Below are 19,826 nucleotides of genomic sequence, written 5' to 3'. Positions count from 1 at the left end.
TTTACTCCAACCCGCAGGCACTGAATGTGACAGTTGTTCTAAATCACAGCACCATGGTATGTTTCTCCTCTCACACTGAACTAAAGCAAGTAATAAAAGACTGTTCTGTCCAACATGTATTCTATCCTCCCTGAAAAAGAACCCTAAAAGAGGGGTTTTGGTTTAAATAAATTGCAGGCAAGGAAGAAACTAATTAAATTCAACTCAAATTTGAAGGAGAGAGGTGTCGATGAGACAAAAGGATATAAGAGGAAACCAATTTTATTTGCCTTCCATCTCTGGCTCTAGGATTCATTAGGATTTCTGTGTTAACTCAAAGCCCATTAATTTCTTTGAACCTCCCCCTCCTCCCATCCCTTTGTAGTGGAGATAATGGGCACACATTCTACTGCCATCTTCCTTTTCTGTTAATCCAATAACAGAAACAGCATGGCTACTGCAGAACCAACTGCAAATCCACTCAGTTGTTCTCATTTCCATCAAGCACAGATGACACTTCAGGTTTCTCCCACTTTTTATGCCACATCCATCTCTGCTTTCCCCTCCCCTCTTGCCTTAAACTGTCTCAGAGATTTGCTTGTCTTTTGTTGAGTGAGAGAAAAGCTGTCTCTCCCCCTCCCCTCCATCTTTTACAGCCAGTCATTTTTTCTACTAGCATCTCTCTCAAGCTACTGTGAACTGGCTTCACCCACTCCCACTTCAACAGGAACAATGGCGAGGGATGACTTGATTAACATGCACATCTAGCACACCCTTTGGAGCAGCAGTTGCTGGCACAAGCTGGCCAAATCACAACTACCTCACCGTTGCCTTCCATCAGCCATCTCCTGTTCCACCTTGCCTGCCTGATGTACAAAAGCTATATAATACCTTTTCACAGAGTGCTTTCTCTCCAGCCTCTAAAAGGGAAACAACATTTCTCTTTACTTTCACCAAACAAGGAAATTCAATTGAGGCAGAGCAAATCAGAGCCCATCAAAGTAAATAGGAGATAATCACACTAAATTGCCCACATCTGGGGTAGCCTGTTTTTTTTTTGACCTGTAATTTCTTGAGAAATAAGGTCCCAATGAAGAAAACATCAGAGAAAAGGAGCAGGGTAAGAATTCTCTCTCTACAGATTATATCTCTTTTCTTGTTTTATTATGTCTCATTTCAATTTTTGTAATGTATGTTATATTTCAGAAATGGTTGCTGAGAGAAGCTAACATCTCTCTTTCTTTCTTTGTATTCTAACAACCTCTCCAGGTAATAGAAGCAAAGAAATGGGATCATACTGTAAGCAAAACTTGGGTTCCATTTCTCATAGCCAACGCTCTTGTGGTATTAGTGCTGTTGTCTGCATATGCTAGAGGAATTACTTTGTTAAATTAGTCCGAAGGTCCATCTAATTTAGCATTCTATTCACAGCTGTTACCAGTTGCATGTTTGTAGGATGAAGAAGAAAGGAAGCAATAACACTTCCTCATTCTTTACCCACCTGAGCATCAAACCTTCAGAGGTACAGTGCCTCTAAGTATGGAGGTTTTACTTAGCTATTAGAACCAAATGGAAACAATCTGCCAACCGTCTAAAGGTACTTATTCCTCCAGAATCCTTGAACATACCCATAAGTAGCCAAAGATGCTGGCTAACTTGGGTGTCAGCCAAATAAGCGGTTGAGGAGACCTATAAGCAAAGGACACCCCTGTAATTTTAAAGGAAATTTTGTGTCACACATTATAGAGGAATCAGGACTGAGAAATCAAATATCACATCTAGAATAGGCATGCACTAGCAGCATCTTATCTTTTTTTAATGCATCAATGAACTATCTGAGAGCTTTCTTGCCTCATTACTCTCTCAGTGTAATATAGCTGAGTTTTTACTACCAGGAATTTGCTATAACAGCAGGAATTTCCAAACAGCAACACAACAGAAAGTTTGGAAGGAAGCATAAAGCAAACTGATCTCCCCAGAATGTTAATATTTGGCCACTTAAAAGAACTTGAGAGTGAAATAGGATTGTACTGCAAGCAACCTTGAGTTCCATTTCTCATAGCCAATGCTTGTGGTATTAGTTTGTTGTACTATACAACAAAAAATCCAGCTATTCCCTTTCTGCTTTTAATATGCAACCCTCTGTTGACACAATGCATATACATGAACTAAGATGCCCTACAGAAATGGCTGCATTTTTAATCCATTGGATTGAGTATGAAAACTTTGCACAATCACCCTTCTCTGCTATCATTTAAAATGTAACTCGGACAGAGATTTCCTTTCTTTCTCTCAGCATATTCTTCAACATATATTGGTATCCCCTGCTTCTTCCATTTAAAGAATCCACAATGAAGTAGAGTGGAAATGGAAACTGAACCCAGAAATCAGTGCTCTAAACTCCTAAACAGTTTGTTTTTCCTTCAAGAAGAGATGGCTATCAACAAGAAGAAAAGCTAATTGAAGCAAAACAGTAGTACTTACCAGTATTCCCTTGAATGTCTTTTCCCTTTTTGAATCCAGTTGGTGTAAATGAATGTTTAGAACATTGGCTCGCCTGATTAGACAGCTGTTGGGGAGAGGCACCATTGAAGATGATGCCCCAATCTACGTGGCTGATATCGGAATGTGACCGGTTATGGCCTGGCTTGAAAGAGGAAGTTTTCTCATTTTGTGCTATAACATCATTCACAGAACGGGGCCGATCCTTCCTCCTCTGGCAGATGTTAAAGATATTAAAAGTTGAAGCCTCCCCCTGTTCAACCCAGGAGAGGTTGTTTGGAACCATTCCCCTTTGCACTCTAAACTGTTCTTTGGCAGGAAATGCAGTCTCTACTTTGGTTTCTGAAACTCCATTTTTGCAATGTGCCCAAACAAGGTTATTCTTCCCTAAAGAAGCAATGTTCCTTACATCTCCACAGGCTGTGATTTTATTAAATGTTTCACATCCAACTAGTTCAGGAATCTCCTGAATTCCATAAACTTCCAATGGCTGCACATTTTCCAGCTTAGCATCAAAGGTACTGAAGAAGTCTTCAGTCACCTCCAAGGCTGGACTGATGTCATCAACTTCTAAGGCTTCCATTTTATTTTTAGTCAAGAGAGCTATATCTTTGGGAGTATTTTAACAAGACAAAAGGCAAAGAAGTGTCTCTGGAAAGATTCTTGCAGGCACTTCTCTAACCTGGTGGTGACAAGATCAATATAATTTTCATTGCCATGGGCATATGACTTCAGGTGCTTGGGGCAACTTTCATTTGTAAATGTTGTCATGCATAATAGTTTCTTCAGTTTTATCTTCCTGAATGAAAAAGTGTTGGTGGTTCAGCGAGAATTCTGTACAGAAACTGGATTTTCCTGTAAAACATGATAAAATACTCTTAATGAAATTGCTTTCCTGCTGGAGAGCAAAGTAACCTTAGATATAATAGTTTCTTCAGTTTTATCTTCCTGAATGAAAAAGTGTTGGTGGTTCAGCGAGAATTCTGTACAGAAACTGGATTTTCCTGTAAAACATGATAAAATACTCTTAATGAAATTGCTTTCCTGCTGGAGAGCAAAGTAACCTTAGATATAATAGTTTCTTCAGTTTTATCTTCCTGAATGAAAAAGTGTTGGTGGTTCAGCGAGAATTCTGTACAGAAACTGGATTTTCCTGTAAAACATGATAAAATACTCTTAATGAAATTGCTTTCCTGCTGGAGAGCAAAGTAACCTTAGATACAATAGATTCACATGCCCTACCAGAAAACATCTATAAACAGTAAAAGGTTATGGGGCATAACATAAGTGGAATTACTGAAATGGAATTACAAGTTTCTAACTCCTTTTGGCCCACTTTCTCAGGCTGTACTGGGCAATCTGGAACAATCCCAGGAGAGTCTCTCCCATATGTATTGCACACTCAAATCTTTATCTGAGGCCCTCAAATGACCTATCTTTGGGAATTACTTAGCTAGCTACTGGATAGAGGGTGATAACTATAATGACACTTCCATTTATTTATACATACATACAAACATTTGTAAACTGCCTTCATGTGACTCAGGGTGGTTACAAAAATGCAAGATATAGACAACACCTGTCTGGTTGTCTTCAACTCTTTTTTTAGTCCACAGACACTACCCAGCAATTTTTAAACAAATGTTATTTCCTATAACTGGCCTTCTGAGCAGAGTTCTTCTACATCCAAACCTATATAAGATAATTACTGTTTGCTGAGTTTAAGTAATTAAATTAAGAATACAGTTTAAATGTTGATTTAATCTTAATTGTGTTTATTGCATGCTATCTTATATTGTTCATTGTAAATTAATATTTAGAGAGAAAGTATGGAACAGTAACTACCTAGTCCCTTATTTCAAAAGTGCATCTGGGAAGTTTCAAAACTGGGAGGGTTGGCACACATGACCCTCAGCTTTGCTCAATATAAAACACAGATACAGGCGCATATAGTGTTCTACTTACTCAACATGAACAAAGTTTCCCACCATCACCTTTGTCAGCTAGGGGACGAAGCAGGCTTGACTAAGTAATAACAGTATCCTGGAGCAAGGCAAATCAAGGGATCCAGCTTTGGAAAGTGGGGTATAGCTAGAAAGAGTTCATAAATAGAGATCAAAGACCAGGCAATCTGGATGTTCCTTATATCTGCCTGAAAATGTCAGAATTATTTGTGCAGTTACTAGAAGATGAATCATGCAGGAATATACCAGATTGTAAAGCACAACAACATCCTGGAAACACAGCAGTTGAAGGAAAGCTACTCTACAGTAGTATATATTCAGTGACCTATGCCTAATAATATGATAATGACTTATGACTAATTCACTAAGGGGAAAAATTAAGTTTTAACATTCTATACAAAGGAGAATTGATGAGACAGTGTTTTTACCATTAGGCTTCTTGGTGCCTAGGACACACACTTCAGGGATCTTAAGGAATGCCTAGGCCTCTCCTGTCTGAAAACAGAAAAAACTTTTTTTTTTTCATTTTTGTTCTAATTTTTAGATTTTTTTCTTTAAGTTTCTTATTACTTCCAAAAATTTACCATATACTCCTTTCTGCTAGTCCTCTAGTATTTTTCGTTTATGAACATTTTACATTGTTTCATACTGGTTTCCATGTTTTATTTGTAGTTATTATCTAACATGTGTATTGAAAAGATGTCCTTAGGAAAAGACTGAGACTCTGAAATAAAGTGTAAGTGTACCATATTTCTTTCTTTTTCATCTTCTTGGTTGGATGCATGTTGTTCTGTTTTTAATTTAAGCAAGCAGTTTATCTAGTTAAATACTGCATATTTTAATGTATTTCAAAAAAAAAATATTGAAGTGATCAACTGGCTAGTATCCTTACAATACCTTCTCACACATATCACTCAGAATTAGATCCACTGAATTCAGTGTAACTTATTCTAAGGATAATTTGTAAGATTTCAGACTTAGTGGTTTAATTTGTATTGGACTAACACTGTCTCGTTCTATTACTTTTATGTTAAACCATTAATGTGCACCCAAACCTATTTGTCAATTAAAGCACATACTTCAGCTGGAATTTGTAAGGCTGTGATGAGAAGATATCATTCATAATCATGACACACTAGCAAAATTATTTCCACTAGCCAGTTATAATACAGTAAAGGGTAATTTCCAAAAGTGTGTTTTTTTCCCAAAGAAAGGATAAAGTAAAACACATATATGGTGCTGTTTTCAGTTATGATCGGCTAACAAAATGTTTTTCATCATGACAGGGGAAATGAGAGAACATCCACTGCAGGGACTCCTTTGTTTTCTTGACACAAATCCATATTTCATCCTTTTGTGCAGTCTTGGCCAGGGGAAGGCTAGCCAGTTTCTCTGCAGAACAACAGATTATCTACCTGATACCATGATGTTCCAAATGCAACACAACTGGTTTTATTTCTCTATAAGAGGAAGAATAATACCTACTCTCTTATGAGAGTCAAAACAAACAAGCACATTTGAGGATTAAGTTCATTTTCGACGTATCTGGTAAGAGTAGGTTTACATTTCTCTGAACTGGAAAGTAGAACATAAACTACTGTATTCATTTTGTCCCAAGAGGCAACTGAGAATCAAGACTTCCAGTGCTTAAAAAGAAACATCACTTTATTTAGCCCAACTATTTGCCTTTATTCCTCATAGGTTCCAGTTTCTGCTCAGTTAACAATCCTGTTCCCCCTATTTCCAATTTCTCATGACTTCCAATCCTTCTCAGTCCCTGCTGGCCCACAGATGAAGCTGGTAAAACACATCTTTCTGATCTCCAGTCTCAGCAACCAAAACTATAGTTTTGCTGGCATTTATCTAAAGTAGATCCAACCCATAAACATGGCAAACCAGACATTAATCTTGCAAACAAACCTGATCTGAATTAAACTAATGAAGAACAATCCAAGCAAAAAGAGTTGATGTGCTACATGTCATTCATCACTTTCCACAGTGAATTTCTATTCAAAATAAATAAAAATGCAGCAGCATTTAAGCAGTTCTTAAAGCAGTTCTTGGCAAACAGTGCTCAGTATCTACATACCCACACAGCACATCCGCCCATGATTCTTAATCAGCTGTATCCTCATTTAGCAAAGCAACAGGTCTACCTCTCTTGTTGACAGGAAGTCTCCTATGTGATTAACAGCCTTCACAACTTCCTGCTTGTTTCCCACTAATATCCAGTTTGAAATTAATCCAATGACATAGAATTACAGAAAGAAGCACAAAGGTAGCATGCCAAGGAAGATATCAACTTGCTAAGGAAATCATGTGCTGCAGTGACCTTTCTAGAACATTCTATTTTATCAAACAGATTGATTCAGACAGCCTTTCTACAAACACAACAAGGCCAAAAGAGAGCTAATGTCTGAAAATTAAAACCCCTGAAATTCACTGTTCACCATGTTGGTTTTAAGCAACTTTCATCACATGCTCTAAAACTCTGAGAAACAAGGACTCCATCAAGCAGGAACCATTATCCACGGATGAATGAAGTCTAGTTTGAAAAGTGTTAATAGTTAAAAGTGTTTTTGTCATAATCATTAGCACCATACTTTCAGATGTACTTCAGCACCTTGCTGAATCAATTCCTAAATGAGTTTAATTATCTTACAGTTTAGATGGCTTTTGCACCACTGGGTAAGCAACAAGATTCCTCCAAGACATCCCTGTGCTCACCAAACTTCCAGTCCCATCCAACATTTTAAAAAATTCATTATGAATAAATAGGAATTTTGCATGTTGCAAAGCAAAACATCAGCTATTGCAGGATGTCTGTGTGTGTGTGTGTGTGTGCGCGCGCAATTTACCTTCTGATACATGGGTGTTCTGGTATCTCTACTACAGAATTGGCAAATATCCCATGGCAAGCATTTTATGAATGTGCCCACCAATGTTCTCAAAAATAAATGTATTCCTAACCCTAGAAGTTTGCCTGTTTCATCGAATAATGATATTAATTTACACAAAGGCAGATTCTGATTGAATGCTAGGAACAACTTCCAATAGTAAGAGCAGTTCAACTATGGAACCAATTACAAAAGGTGGTGGTGGATTCCCCTTCACTGTTTATTGTCAAGTACAGGCTACACATACATCTGACAGGGATGCTTAATTTGGGATTCCTTTACTAAGCAGGAGGTCGGACACAATTGCCTAAATGACCCTTTCTAATTATATAATTCCATCCCATTATTGACAAGTTTTTATACAAAACTTCTGGAGGACCTTCCTAATAGCTTCTTGGTGAAACCATGTTGGGGGGGGGGGCAGGAATCCTCCAACACTATTTTTCTGAATACAACCCTTCAGAAATCACTGGAGCCACTTTAACACTGTGCTCCTGAAGCCTACCCCAGTTAGGTAATTCACAGTTGATGTCACTGAAGGCCTTTACAGATCTCTAATAAAGTTACACTCTCATTGTCAATTATTTTGCTTTAGGCATTTACCAGGACTTGGCAAACAAAGCATGAATTATTTGCTATACAGAAAGCAATATAGTACCCTTGCTAAAATAGTAAAAGCAAGGAAGTTGACAAAGACATGAAAAACAACTTGTCGTCTTTGGCTAAGCAAGCCACAATTTGTGTACTCCTCCAATATCTAATTTCCTGGCTAAACAAAGGAAACTATTCAGGATCAAGACTAAGCAACCAATTTGCTGTTCATGTTGAGCAACACTATCAATCTGTAGCAATGCTAGTATACAAAAGTTCTGTGGCAGAACAAGTACAAAGTACAAACCCACCATTCCCAACTTCTGGAATTCCCCATGCAATTTTACTACATTTTACTACATGCAGGATCCTGCACTCCTCTTGTATAGAAATTCATAACATTAAAATATGATTTTTCTAATCAATAAGATATCCCAGAAAATGAACCTTTAAGCCAACTAAGCAATCAATAAAACATCTATGCAAAGAACCAGTTAATTTATGGAAGTTGGGCCATTAATCAGATGAGAGCTGGTTTGATGGGAAATTCAAATAAAAAGGGTCAACAGCTCAATGAGTTATCAGAGACTGATCTATGGGAAATATGGAAAAAACATAGAAGCAGAAAGAGGCAACCCTAAGGAGAAAGAACTGAACTCAGTGTTGGCATCAGGAGGCCTAAGAAGCATAAGTAGTTTGGGAACAGAGAGCTTCATGGCAGCAGCTCAGTCATGAAGCACCTCTATGGATTTGCACTATTGCTCCTCTGAAAAACTAACCTTGTTTTGCCAAGATGTCTGTGTGAATCACTCGATTTGTGATTAAGTTAGAAGGAAATAATTTGGCTTTGGGAGAGGAATTTAATGAACAATTCCATAGAGCATGAAGAGGATTTTGACATTTACTCTAACTAGGAGCCTGCACTGTTGTGAAAGGACAGGCAAGGCCACTCCACATTCATTCTGACAGTATGTTTTTAAAATCTAATATTTTGTCTTTAGCATTTATGTTCTCCGTATAAATTCAATAATGCTGTGTTTTATGCAACTCTGAACCTCTTTACAGCAGAGTTGCCTCTAAATTAAGGGTAGACCAGCATCATCTTGTGGTCTGCCCAGAGCCTTATGCACGCCTTTGTTTGTTTTGAGAAATCCCATGTCTCTACAATCTGATCAAATCCATATTTTTACCTCCTTTGCTACTGAATGTTTGCTTGTGATTATATACAGCCAAACATATATTTATATTCTTTCTCTTCCTTTTTAAAAAATTGATTTTTGGGGGGGAGATGGGTGGGGGAGAAATTTAATAAATAAATTTTATTTATCTTTTGTGAGATTGTCTATCTTCCAGAAGGAGGTAGGTGGGGGTTGATGGGTGGGAAGAAGGGCTGATTTCTCTTGCTGTGCTCCTCAATGCTAGAGGGTCAGCAGGTGATAATATAGAATTCAATTATTTCTCTCCTTTTTTCCTTTTTGGAATGCCACAACGTAACAAAGATTATAGAAGCAGATGAAGTATTTCCTAGAAGACAGAGAATGGCAGTGGGAACTACCAGGCAGAAGATGGAATTAAGGTTTCTAGGCCCAGAGGGCTTCTGGGAGAAAAAGCATGAGACCACCAAACTTTCACCTGACAGCCTTAGTCCTGTTGCTGCACACATTTCCAACCAGCTCACGCTATCTACAATGTTCATACCACAAACTAAGAGTACATACCCAAATAAACATTACTTAGTATTTGGAATATTTGTACAGTATGCTGCCCACTCTCCTAACAATTCAGGGCAACTTAAAGAAATACAATTAAAAAACAGAAATACATCAAAACCAACCTAAAAACGTTGTTAGAATTCATTTTAAAACGCAGTTATAATACTATTAAACAATTAAAATAATTTAAAAATCTAGGTTAAAAATAAGATAGGCTTTGAGCTCCCTCCTAAATTATAATCAGCAGTTTGTTCCACAAAATGGGCCCTGTCATGGAGAAAGCAGAACTAATCACAAAGTCAAATAGTGAAAGGTACACTGTTGATTAACTAAGCATGCAGGATGTAAGGTATGGGTGCATGTGGTCTGGAAACAGCTTGGTCCTAAAGTAGGAAGGCTTTATACACTGTAAAGAGCACCTTGAATTGGGCAGGAGAAATGCTTCTTATGTCACAGATATTCTGAGTTTAGGAGCACCTCAAGTTGCATACTGTCTCCTTCAGAGGGGTACAAACTATCCAGTTGGATAAGTAAGTCTTAATCAACCTATCTTATTAATTTAAGGTCACTTGACTAACCTCATTCCCATCATTAATGCTTCCAGATATCAGTTCAAGATTTCCAGAGACTTATGAGGATACTGAATACCACTCCCAGCGTTTTCATGTACATATTGAGCAGAATAGGAAAAAGAATGGAACAATGGATGTCACAGGATAATTATGACACTGGACAAGTGTTTCCTAGCTCTATCTTCTGGGAACTACATACAGTAAAAGAGTGTCTACCACAACCATTCCTGCCAGACAATCCAGGAGGATATCATAATCAATAATACTGAAAACTACTGAGAATTCCAACAGAACGAACAGGAATGCATTACCTCTACCTATTTTTTGACTCAGATAACTAACCCAAGTAAAAGACCACCTTGGTACTGATTCAAGACTTGAATCCTAGCTGAAGTCAATCCAAATAATCAGTTTTTTTTCAGAAATTCCCGGAACTGTAACACCATCACATGCTGACCTTGCTCAAAAAAATAAAAAAATAAATAGAGATAGCTCCATAATTTACAATCTACTGAGATACAAGTATGGCTTCTAAGTAGGGAACAAACTATCTGTATGTTTAATGCAAAATGGAAATACCTTTTCTAATAATGATTGGTTAACCAATCATCTCTCCTCATCTGTCAATTCCACCTTAGCTACTTCTATTATCCCTTCAAGAAAGGCAGCAGACAAGTGGTTGCCCTCAGAATTTTGAGAATTCTGTTTGCATTTGTAGGTTCAATCAACAAAAAATAACCCCAAAATCATGAAAAGGCAGTAACTACTGCTTCTCATTATACAGTACACTTGAAATGCAGGCCACATGTGGAATATTTTATGTGTAGAATAAAATGGGAAACTGCAAGACTATCATGCCTCTGTTTTCCCACCCCTGCTGATAAAGCTGTTGGAAAACCTAGAAGCTGGTAAAGCTGGTAGCAAAGCTGGGACAAAATTATGCTCCTTGCTTCACCCAACCAGGGCTCAAGATTCTTTTTCACATCCTGGATTATATCTGAATGTTCTGATACTGTCTGGCAGTCAAAATCAGCATCTTGAGTGCACAGGGATTGATTGTACCCCTCCAAAATCCTGCTGTTTGGGGAGGAGGGCAGAAGAAATCATGGCTATCATATGAAGAAGTCCCTTTTGCCTTCTGCCCACCATCTCCCTCTCAGATCATAATCCTCTACTGATTCCTCCCTTCCACACTGAAAATATATCTTACCTTTACTAAATTTTAAAAGAATTATTAGGTAGAAACTACAAAGATTTTTATATGTTTATTTAATGCTTTTATATGATTCCTTGGTAGGAATGGAATAGCTGATGGGAGGGAAGGACAAGGAAATAATGCTATGAACTTTGGAACTGCTCATTTTTCAGTCCAGTCTTCAACAGATTGCCTAAATTTAGTGTTGTCTTTGAGCTGAAAAAGATTGACCCACCTGTGATAGAGTAGAAGAAAACCTATCCGCTCCAAAGCAAGCAGATGCCTTCAGCCCACTTTGTTTGTCATGAATCCCATGACTGCTCAGGTCTTATACTTATTCTTAAATACAGAAATATCACCCTTGGTTTTTCCTAGCAAGCTGCATGTTTCAATTCCAAATAAACTGTCCTATTTTTGCCACCAAACATATTATCTATTTGAATGAAGTAACAGCTAACAGTGAAACAAAACCGTATATCTGTGCACATGTTTTTCTCTCATGGATGAAAATCTCAAGAACTGAATCCACCCAGCAGAAATAAAAGCAAGTCACATAATAATGGTAACAGATGCTGCCAGAGATGAGGTCATTAAGTCAGAGGGAGGAGATGGCTGTGAGCTACCATCTCAGTTGATTCCTGTAACAGAAGCAGGAAGAAAGGACAATAGCTGTAGAGTGAAAGATACATGTGGCAACAGAAACTAACGGACCAAGTAATTACAAAAGTTGTTGAAGTACTGCCTTAGGGCTGATAAAGGCATGCTTATGTATGTTTTAGACAGAATTAATTCTCACTGATTTCATATTATGTTAAACTACAGCTTATTTAATCTAGTTTTGCTGAATAAATTACAATAACTGTGTTCAAAATCATACCAATCCATAAATCACACAAAACACAATGGTGAGGTTCATACAACTTACTATCCTAAAACTGAACAAATTACCCTATGGCTTAACAGCATGTGTGAATCCTGCAATTGTGTTACATGCAGCTTAATCCTCATCTCCAAGTAACTCATAATAATATGACTAATATTTTTTTCAGATTTTACAATCATGCACCCAGACATCTAGAAAGATTATTTCCAAATCAGTTTTAAAGCTAGACAGGCAAAACTGAAATAATTCTTTTTTGGTAAAGTGGGCTGCATGCAGACCAAGAGATGCAGTCAGAATATTTGTGTTCTTCACTTTTATTTACCTGGAATATGCCTCTATCTGCATCCTCATATTGAACTGGACAAGAGGTCAGAGGCCAGGTCTTATTCACAATATATCCTTGCAAATACATCTTTAAGAGATACTAGCCCATAAAAATATTGTACAATTGTGCTAGCTGACTCATAACATAAATTTCTCTGAACCAACTCCAAAGAAAGAGTTTACATTCATGGTTACTTTAAACAGTACCGCTAAATATGGAACTGACTTATCAACTAGAAAGATCTGTGTTCAGATTCCAGCATTCTAACCCAGATCCTATTGGATGGTTCTGATCTAATCAGTATCTTCTAGGGTAATCTACTTTACAAGGGATGGAAATATATATTAAAATCTTGTCCACCACCTTGGGCTATTTGGAGGAACTGTTGGATGCAAATTATGGAAGAAAGAAGAACACACAAAAGCAACAAAATCAGCTAGTAAAAGGAATTTAAAATGTAGTTTATGCAAATTATTAATTGTATGTATTTCAACACAAAAGCATGTATTAATTTTGTGCTTCTCCCATTATTGTCTTGATTCTTTTGTTAAACTGTCCTAGGTGAAACTACACCCTTAACAAGTTGACCTAATCTTGCCCTATTTACAGCAGCAGAAAAACAGATTAAAACACACACACACACACACCGGCACGCGAAGGCGAAGAACTGGCTTGCTTTTAGAGCCCTATGTATATCAAAAACAAAGAGGGCATATTCGGGCGTGCCTAGAGAATTTATTTTTATGAAATCCAGAACAAGGACAGTCACTGGGAAAAAGTATACCTATATGATATAGATAATGAGACATGACTCTAGAGCCTTCGGACGCACCAAAGGGGATTTTATGCTCACGGATATATTCTCAGACATACATCTATCTCCAGTGCATATATATTTAGGCACAAGGCAGGAGTTTATGAATACAGGAACCTTTACCTGGCTCCTGAGAGGTCCGCGCTGCAAAATGTGGCGCATTTCCTCCCCCGATCTTATTTCTCGCCTTGGCTCAATGACAGGCAAGAAACGCCGGCAGCATTATTCAGCGCTCTTCGGCTTGCTTGTTTACGCTCGGTCCCTGTGCTCCCCTCAAAGGGCTCCCCGCGACCGCGAGGGAAACGGAAGCCAGGAAGAAGGTTCCGGCGGCGCTCGCCCGCGCTCCCTGCGGAAGCGGCGGTAGGGGACAGCCCACCACGCAGGGCCCCGTGATTGATGGGTGTCAGCTTGACGGATTTTGAAAGATCGAGCGCTGCGTACATCCTTCGTATTTTCAGACCTGTTGGAATCGTATACGTCCATGTTATCTTCTCCTGCAACCAGAACGAGGGCTGCAAATATCTGCAGGACCCTGAGAGAGAAAACTCGTCCCAGCTGTTTGACGGTAGGGTCCGGACTTTTGTGGCCTAACCAAGCAGTGGAGGACTTCTAACTACAGTAACACCTAGAGATAATTACAGAGGAGATATACGGGGTGGCACTGATATCTCTGAATATTAGGGACAGCAGAGTAGGGACGTTGATGGGCTATGGCAAATCTCCTGTGTCTGACTTTATATTGGCCTAAAGGTGTGGCCTAGTTAAAGGGCACAGTTATTGTCCAGGTGTAATAAATGTCATAAAATCCTCATGGAATTTGAAGTTCTACACAGATGCATGTTTTCTTTACAAGAGAGTTGCTTTGGAGTCATGCCAGTGACTATAATCTTCAGTTACAGTTGGGATAGAGGAAATCTTAGTACCTGAAGTGCCATCTTCATTCAGAGGCATGGATGCTGATGTAAGACTTATACCTACATACACTAAGGTGTGAGTGCTGGTTCATTCTCCTGTTTTTTTTCCCTTAGTGTTACTCTTCCACCTTTAACAGTTCAGAACATATATAGGAATCACTTCAACTGATACAGCTTTCATCACTTTCTTCCACAATAGGGTTCTGATGATTTTGTGCCTGTCATAAACTGTTATTTTAAATGAAGTACAGAGGGGTTAGTGAGGAAAAAGGTTGTCACATACCTTTTTCTGGGTATATTTTGGCATGATCCCTTAAACTAGAAGATATGGAATTCAATTTTGATCAGGTATTCTTAGAATCAAAATGTATTTCCTATAGCATCTCACAGAAAAAGAGTCTCAAGGCACTACTAGCAGAGAGCCTGGAACAATAGCTATATTGAAGCAGAATATGAAGAAATGGAAAATCCTCTTAAGATGGTGACTGCCAACTGCAGTTTTTATAAATACTTCTATGAAACGATTTTAAAATGTAAATTATTTCTCTGTCTCTAGTTGATAAAGCCACAGTCTTCTACCCTTGGGACAATGCCATGCGAGCTTTAGATTCCTTCGTTTTTCTTCATCTGTGTTATCCGATTCCATAACTGAAGCTGATTGTTCTGTGTCAGAACCTCTGATGCCCAGGAGGTGTAAAACATGGGCCATATCCTTCACTACCTCAAATGCAACAAATATTTGAACTACAGTAGCTTGTCTAAAACTGGATTCACATTTTGCATGAACCTATATTTTGTTTAACCACAGTTTATTTTATAAACCATAGTTGCTGGATTCACAGAATATACAAAGCCATAATCTATTATTAGAGCTTAGTATTTTTTATTTATTATTTGTTATTCCAATTTATATAACCTCCCATCTTATATATATAACTATGTGCAGCTTACAAACAGTTAAAACAGTATAAAATAACCAGACCATACAATAGTTTAAAACAATAAGAACAATACAAAGGCATATAAAAATCCATCATAAACATTTTATAAAATTCATAGCCAAGGTAATCACATTTACCAATAACACTCAGTACAACCACTGTGCTGGCTTTAGCACATTCCCGGGTCCTGGGTAGTATGCTGTGTGAACCAGGTTTAAATATATTTCCTGCCAATATAAACCCAATGGAGGGATTTTTTTTCTCCCACCAAAAAAGTGAAAATAATGCCCCCACCTCCTTGCTGGCCTTGTACAAACAGAATGTTTGGAATGTTCAGTTTGGCATTTAGAACCTTCCACTCTGCTATCAAGCAACATTTGCAATCAAATTTAGAATAGCATTAAGGTATATTAGAGCACCCAAGGTAGTGTTAAGTGTTTTATAAGTAAATAGTATAAGTATGGTCTTATTTCTTACAACTGGGATGGTAAGCCTGTAACCTATGAGCCAGATTCAGCTCTCCAAAATCTGGCTCTATTAATATCATCTCAAAGAACCAAAAAGCTCCTAATGGCTCTATTTATGTCTCTGCCTTTTCTGTCAGATAAGGAAGCCCAGTTCACTGGAGTACTGCTGCGTAAGCCTGCTAGAAGCACTTTAAAGAAACAGAACCAAAGGCTTTGGTGACCCCTTCCTTTCCTGTCTTTTGCTATCCACAACCCTTTGCAGCTAGACATTGTGGCCAGGGGAAAAAAAATCTGGTTATATAATTTAGGACAGATTCCTGCTTTATTAGAGATTGATTTCAGTGGAATGATTTCATTCCATGGAAAGTATGCAGATGAAAAATATTTTCTTTCTTTTTTTCAGAAAAAATGCACATAGGTTTTTGCAGGAAAGATCAGTAAATAGGAGCCAGGAACATTTTATGTTTTTTTTTCCTGTATATATCAAATAGTTTTATTTTTTTGCTTCTAGTCTCCCTAGGAATTGTTCTGATTTACTTCCATGGAGTGGGGGGGGGAGGGGGAACAATATAGAACTAACCCTTAGAAGCAGAAGAAAACTACCCACTGGAATTCAGCCCTCAATCCATTAGCTTTTCTTTAACATTCAATATAAACTATGTTTTATTTCTCCTTCGGATGAGATGTTCCCATCTGTGGGCCCTTATGCCAGCAGGCTACATCTTTCCCAAGCCACTTAGCTCAGGTCCTTTTCAACAGGGAGATTGTTTTTTTCAACAAGCCTTTCCTGGCACAGCTTCTTTGCTTCAGGAGAATCACTCAGGCAGTGGGCATAGTTCATTCCCACTGCAGAGCCACCACAAACATCCACCTCTACAGAAAGAGGACTGCTGTTCTTCTGCTAATGGGATTGGCACCGTTTAGAGCGGTCTGCTAGGACATTGTTTGTGACCACAGCAAGAGAAACATTATTCAAAGGCCATTCAGGCCCTCCAAAGAAACGGCAGAGCTGAGTAATTATCGGAGGCTCTCCATTAATGAGGGCATCTCTGTTCTTTGTCTGTGTTACTTTAATAAAGCTCACTAATAGGGTTGAGGGGGAGGGGCCCACTAATGGCTCCCATTTTTTTCCCCCTTTCCTCACTCCCCCGCTCTTTTCCCTCCTTGTTAGAAGAAATGGCTTTATGAAAACTGACAGCAAAGCCATAAGTTACCATACTGCATAATGACCTTTGGGAAAACTCTGTAAATCTAAATGTTTTCACTGGAAGATTTTTCATAAAGTTGTGGGAGGGGGTCCTAGCAGTTCTCCTTTGACCTGCCTAATCCCAAAATATATTGTAGTGGTATCTCAAAGGGAAACTTTCTTGAGGTCAAGGATAAGAAAAATGGACAATGGTAGATTTCTCAACTAAGCCCTGTGTTATGGCATTGCTCTTCTGGTGAACATTTACAGGTTATGGACTGAACAGTTCTTGGTCACATAAAGATTACAGTTAAGTGACTGCTCACTCACTCAAGTATTATCACTGAGTGTAGCTCCTTGCTGAAAATGGGTAGCACTTTGAACAAATATTATTTGAACATTTCTGCAGTTAAGGCTGCACAACTGAAACCATCAACAGGAAAATTTTGTTACCTTGCATTTCCTCTGGTAGATATTATAAGGCTATATTATGATTTCAAATTCAGGGAGATATGGGGCTTCAGCCTGCCAGATAGATACTATAGGCACTGAATTATGTTTAGAGGAGAGATGACAGTTGAACTGCATTAATTCAAGTTGCAATTCTTCACAAAAGTTGTTTGAATTGGTCTGTTCAGTTAATTTCACATAGATTTGCAATGATATAGTTACCTATGCTTCATTTAACATATCAGCCTAAAATAGGGTTGGCTAGTTTGCATTTCAGTGTAATATGCAAACACAGCCATAGGATAACTGGACTGTTTGATTTTTAACAGTTATGTAGAAGAGAAAAGTTAAGTAATTGTAATTCTGCCATGTCTTGTACATAACATGAGAAGCCTCATTTGTTGTAATTTTGTCCTCAAAAGAGGACCCCTCTGCTTTCTATCCATTATTATCTATCTTAGAGGTCATATCTGCACTTATCACTTAAACTGCTTCTATCCTGTACTCATGCTGACTTAACTCTAAATCGACATTAAAAAGTCCTGTCCAGACTGAGACACTTTGGCAACTGCTTGCAAGGTATTCAGTCTGGACTATAGACTCTTGCGCCCACTCACTGGACAATTCCGAAGCAGCTGTGCTCTCCTACTTTTCTCTTCCGGGAATTGCTTTCCTTCTTGTGGTTGGGTCTTCCTGGATATATATATACTTCTCCTTTTCTCTCTCTCTCCCCCTTCACACACACACACACACACTTGAATTATTGCATATTCAAACTTAAGCGATCAAAATGCACATCCATGCAAGTACAACTGAAAGTATTTTAAAAAAAAATCCTTATTACTAAGGGCTTCTTGACCCATTTTTAACATGACTTGCTGTAATAGCATAGTCATTATAAAACTTGCCTTGTAAGCCAAAGATTGACACCTAAACAAAACCATATTATTATTGCTGCTATTGTTGTTTCTTAGCTTCCTATTTCTCCCTGTGAATCCCTCCCCCCACCTCCCTGTGAATCCCTCCCCCCATAATTGCAGTTCCCTCGTTTCACAATTTTTCCAGTCACCTGAGATAGAAAGATTGGTAGGATAAAACCTTTTGTTTATTTTTATTTTGTTTTTTTAAAGAAAAAGCACAAGCCAAAGTAGGAAGCTCAGGAAAAAAAAAACCCATTCCTGCCAGGCTTCAAACCAGCAACCTTTGATATACAAAGGCAGAAGTTACACTGACCATACTATTACAATAATCATTGTAGAAGAGAGGTTTAAATGGTATTAGAGCTAACGGTATGCACTGGATCGGTTGAAGAGACATTCCTTCCTCTGAAAGAAGCCAGTGAACTGCTGGAACTAGCCTGGAAATAAGGAAATAAAGCACTCCTCTGCAAAGAGACAAGATCATGGAAGTGATCCTAATGCTTTATGCTGCACTGGTCAGACCGCACCTGGAGTTCTGTGTCCAGCTCTGGTCACCACAATACAAAAAGGATGCTGAGGAACTGGAAAGAGTGCAGAGAAGAGCCACAAAGATGGAAGGGGCTTGGAGGCTAAATCCTATGAAGAGTGGTTAAAGGAACTTGGTATGTTTAGCTTAAAGAAAAGAGGGCTAAGGGAGACATGATAGCAGTCTTCCAATACATGAATGGATGTCACTAGGAGGAGGGAGTAGATTTATTCTCCCTAGCACCTGAGGGTAAACAAGAACCAGTGTGTGGAAGTGAGAAATTGAACTAAGGAGGAGTTTCCTGACTGTGAGAGCTATTAAGCAGTGGAACGGCCTGCCTCCTGAAGTTGTGGGTGTTCCATCACTGGAGGCTTTCAAGAAAAGCCATTTGTCTAGAATGGTATGAGGATTCCTGCACTGGGCAGGGGGTTGGACGAGAAGACCTTCAAGGTCCTTTCCAACCCTATTATGCCATGATTCAAGAGGAAAAAAGTACTTTCAATCTGCAGCAGGAAAATGTGCAGGGAAGTCTGATTGCTATGGGAGGGAGGTGAGTAAAGGTTCACGTCTGTTTCGGTACTTAAAATATTGTGATCATTCCAGTGATGGGGCAACCTCTTCATAAAGCCATCTTGTTTATCAGTAGTCAAATCATTCCATATTTGTTGCTAATTTTTTTTTAACAAAGCAAAACATTTTCCTGAGCATCTAGTGATTGCCGATGGATTAAAATATACAAAAGCAGTTTTCATTTCTTACTTTTTTAAAAATTACAGCAGCAATTTAATTATGTTATGAGTGAAGCATGAAAACACCTTTAGATTTCAATATGTGAGTAGTAAGGATAGTTATTTTAGTGATTTCTGAACTGGTAGCCAATACCCTGATTCACACTGCTTGGTTGGAAGACAGAGGCATATAGTTTTGCAATACTGAATGTAGCTAATTAACTGAAATTTACAGCTAATTCACAAGAAATAGCCTAGCC

The 19,826-nt window shown here is 38.3% G+C and overlaps 2 protein-coding genes across 5 annotated transcripts in view; one reads left to right on the top strand and one right to left on the bottom strand.

The window, feature by feature from the left end:
- Positions 1-13,718, bottom strand: part of PLEKHM3 (pleckstrin homology domain containing M3) — an 87,122-nt gene extending 73,404 nt beyond the window's left edge. For 3 of the 4 annotated variants that reach the window (XR_015795177.1, XM_088135602.1, XM_088135603.1), the window contains exons 1-2: positions 13,558-13,718; positions 2,464-3,634 (exon numbers count right to left, since the gene is read on the bottom strand). Coding sequence is in view for 3 of the 4 variants with exons in the window: in XM_088135602.1 (XP_087991728.1) it covers positions 2,464-3,064 (601 nt within the window). In the remaining variant the exon portion in view is untranslated. The remainder of the gene's footprint in view (positions 1-2,463; positions 3,635-13,557) is intronic. The other variant, XM_088135601.1, reaches the window with a different exon arrangement.
- A 69-nt stretch (positions 13,719-13,787) lies between these two features.
- LOC103056119 (uncharacterized) overlaps positions 13,788-19,826 on the top strand; it is a 36,440-nt gene continuing 30,401 nt past the window's right edge. Inside the window, 1 exon segment of the mRNA XM_025170807.2 lies at positions 13,788-13,999. Coding sequence (XP_025026575.2) covers positions 13,831-13,999 — 169 coding nt within the window. The 5' untranslated portion in view covers positions 13,788-13,830.

This window comes from Python bivittatus, unplaced genomic scaffold (genome assembly GCF_059951505.1).
Source record: "Python bivittatus isolate LINGU-HERP-01145 unplaced genomic scaffold, Pbiv_v1 ctg000200_np1212, whole genome shotgun sequence".
Lineage (NCBI taxonomy): Eukaryota > Metazoa > Chordata > Lepidosauria > Squamata > Pythonidae > Python > Python bivittatus.
The sequence above is the reverse complement of the archived record's forward strand: the minus strand, read 5'-3'. Positions and strand labels throughout refer to the sequence as shown.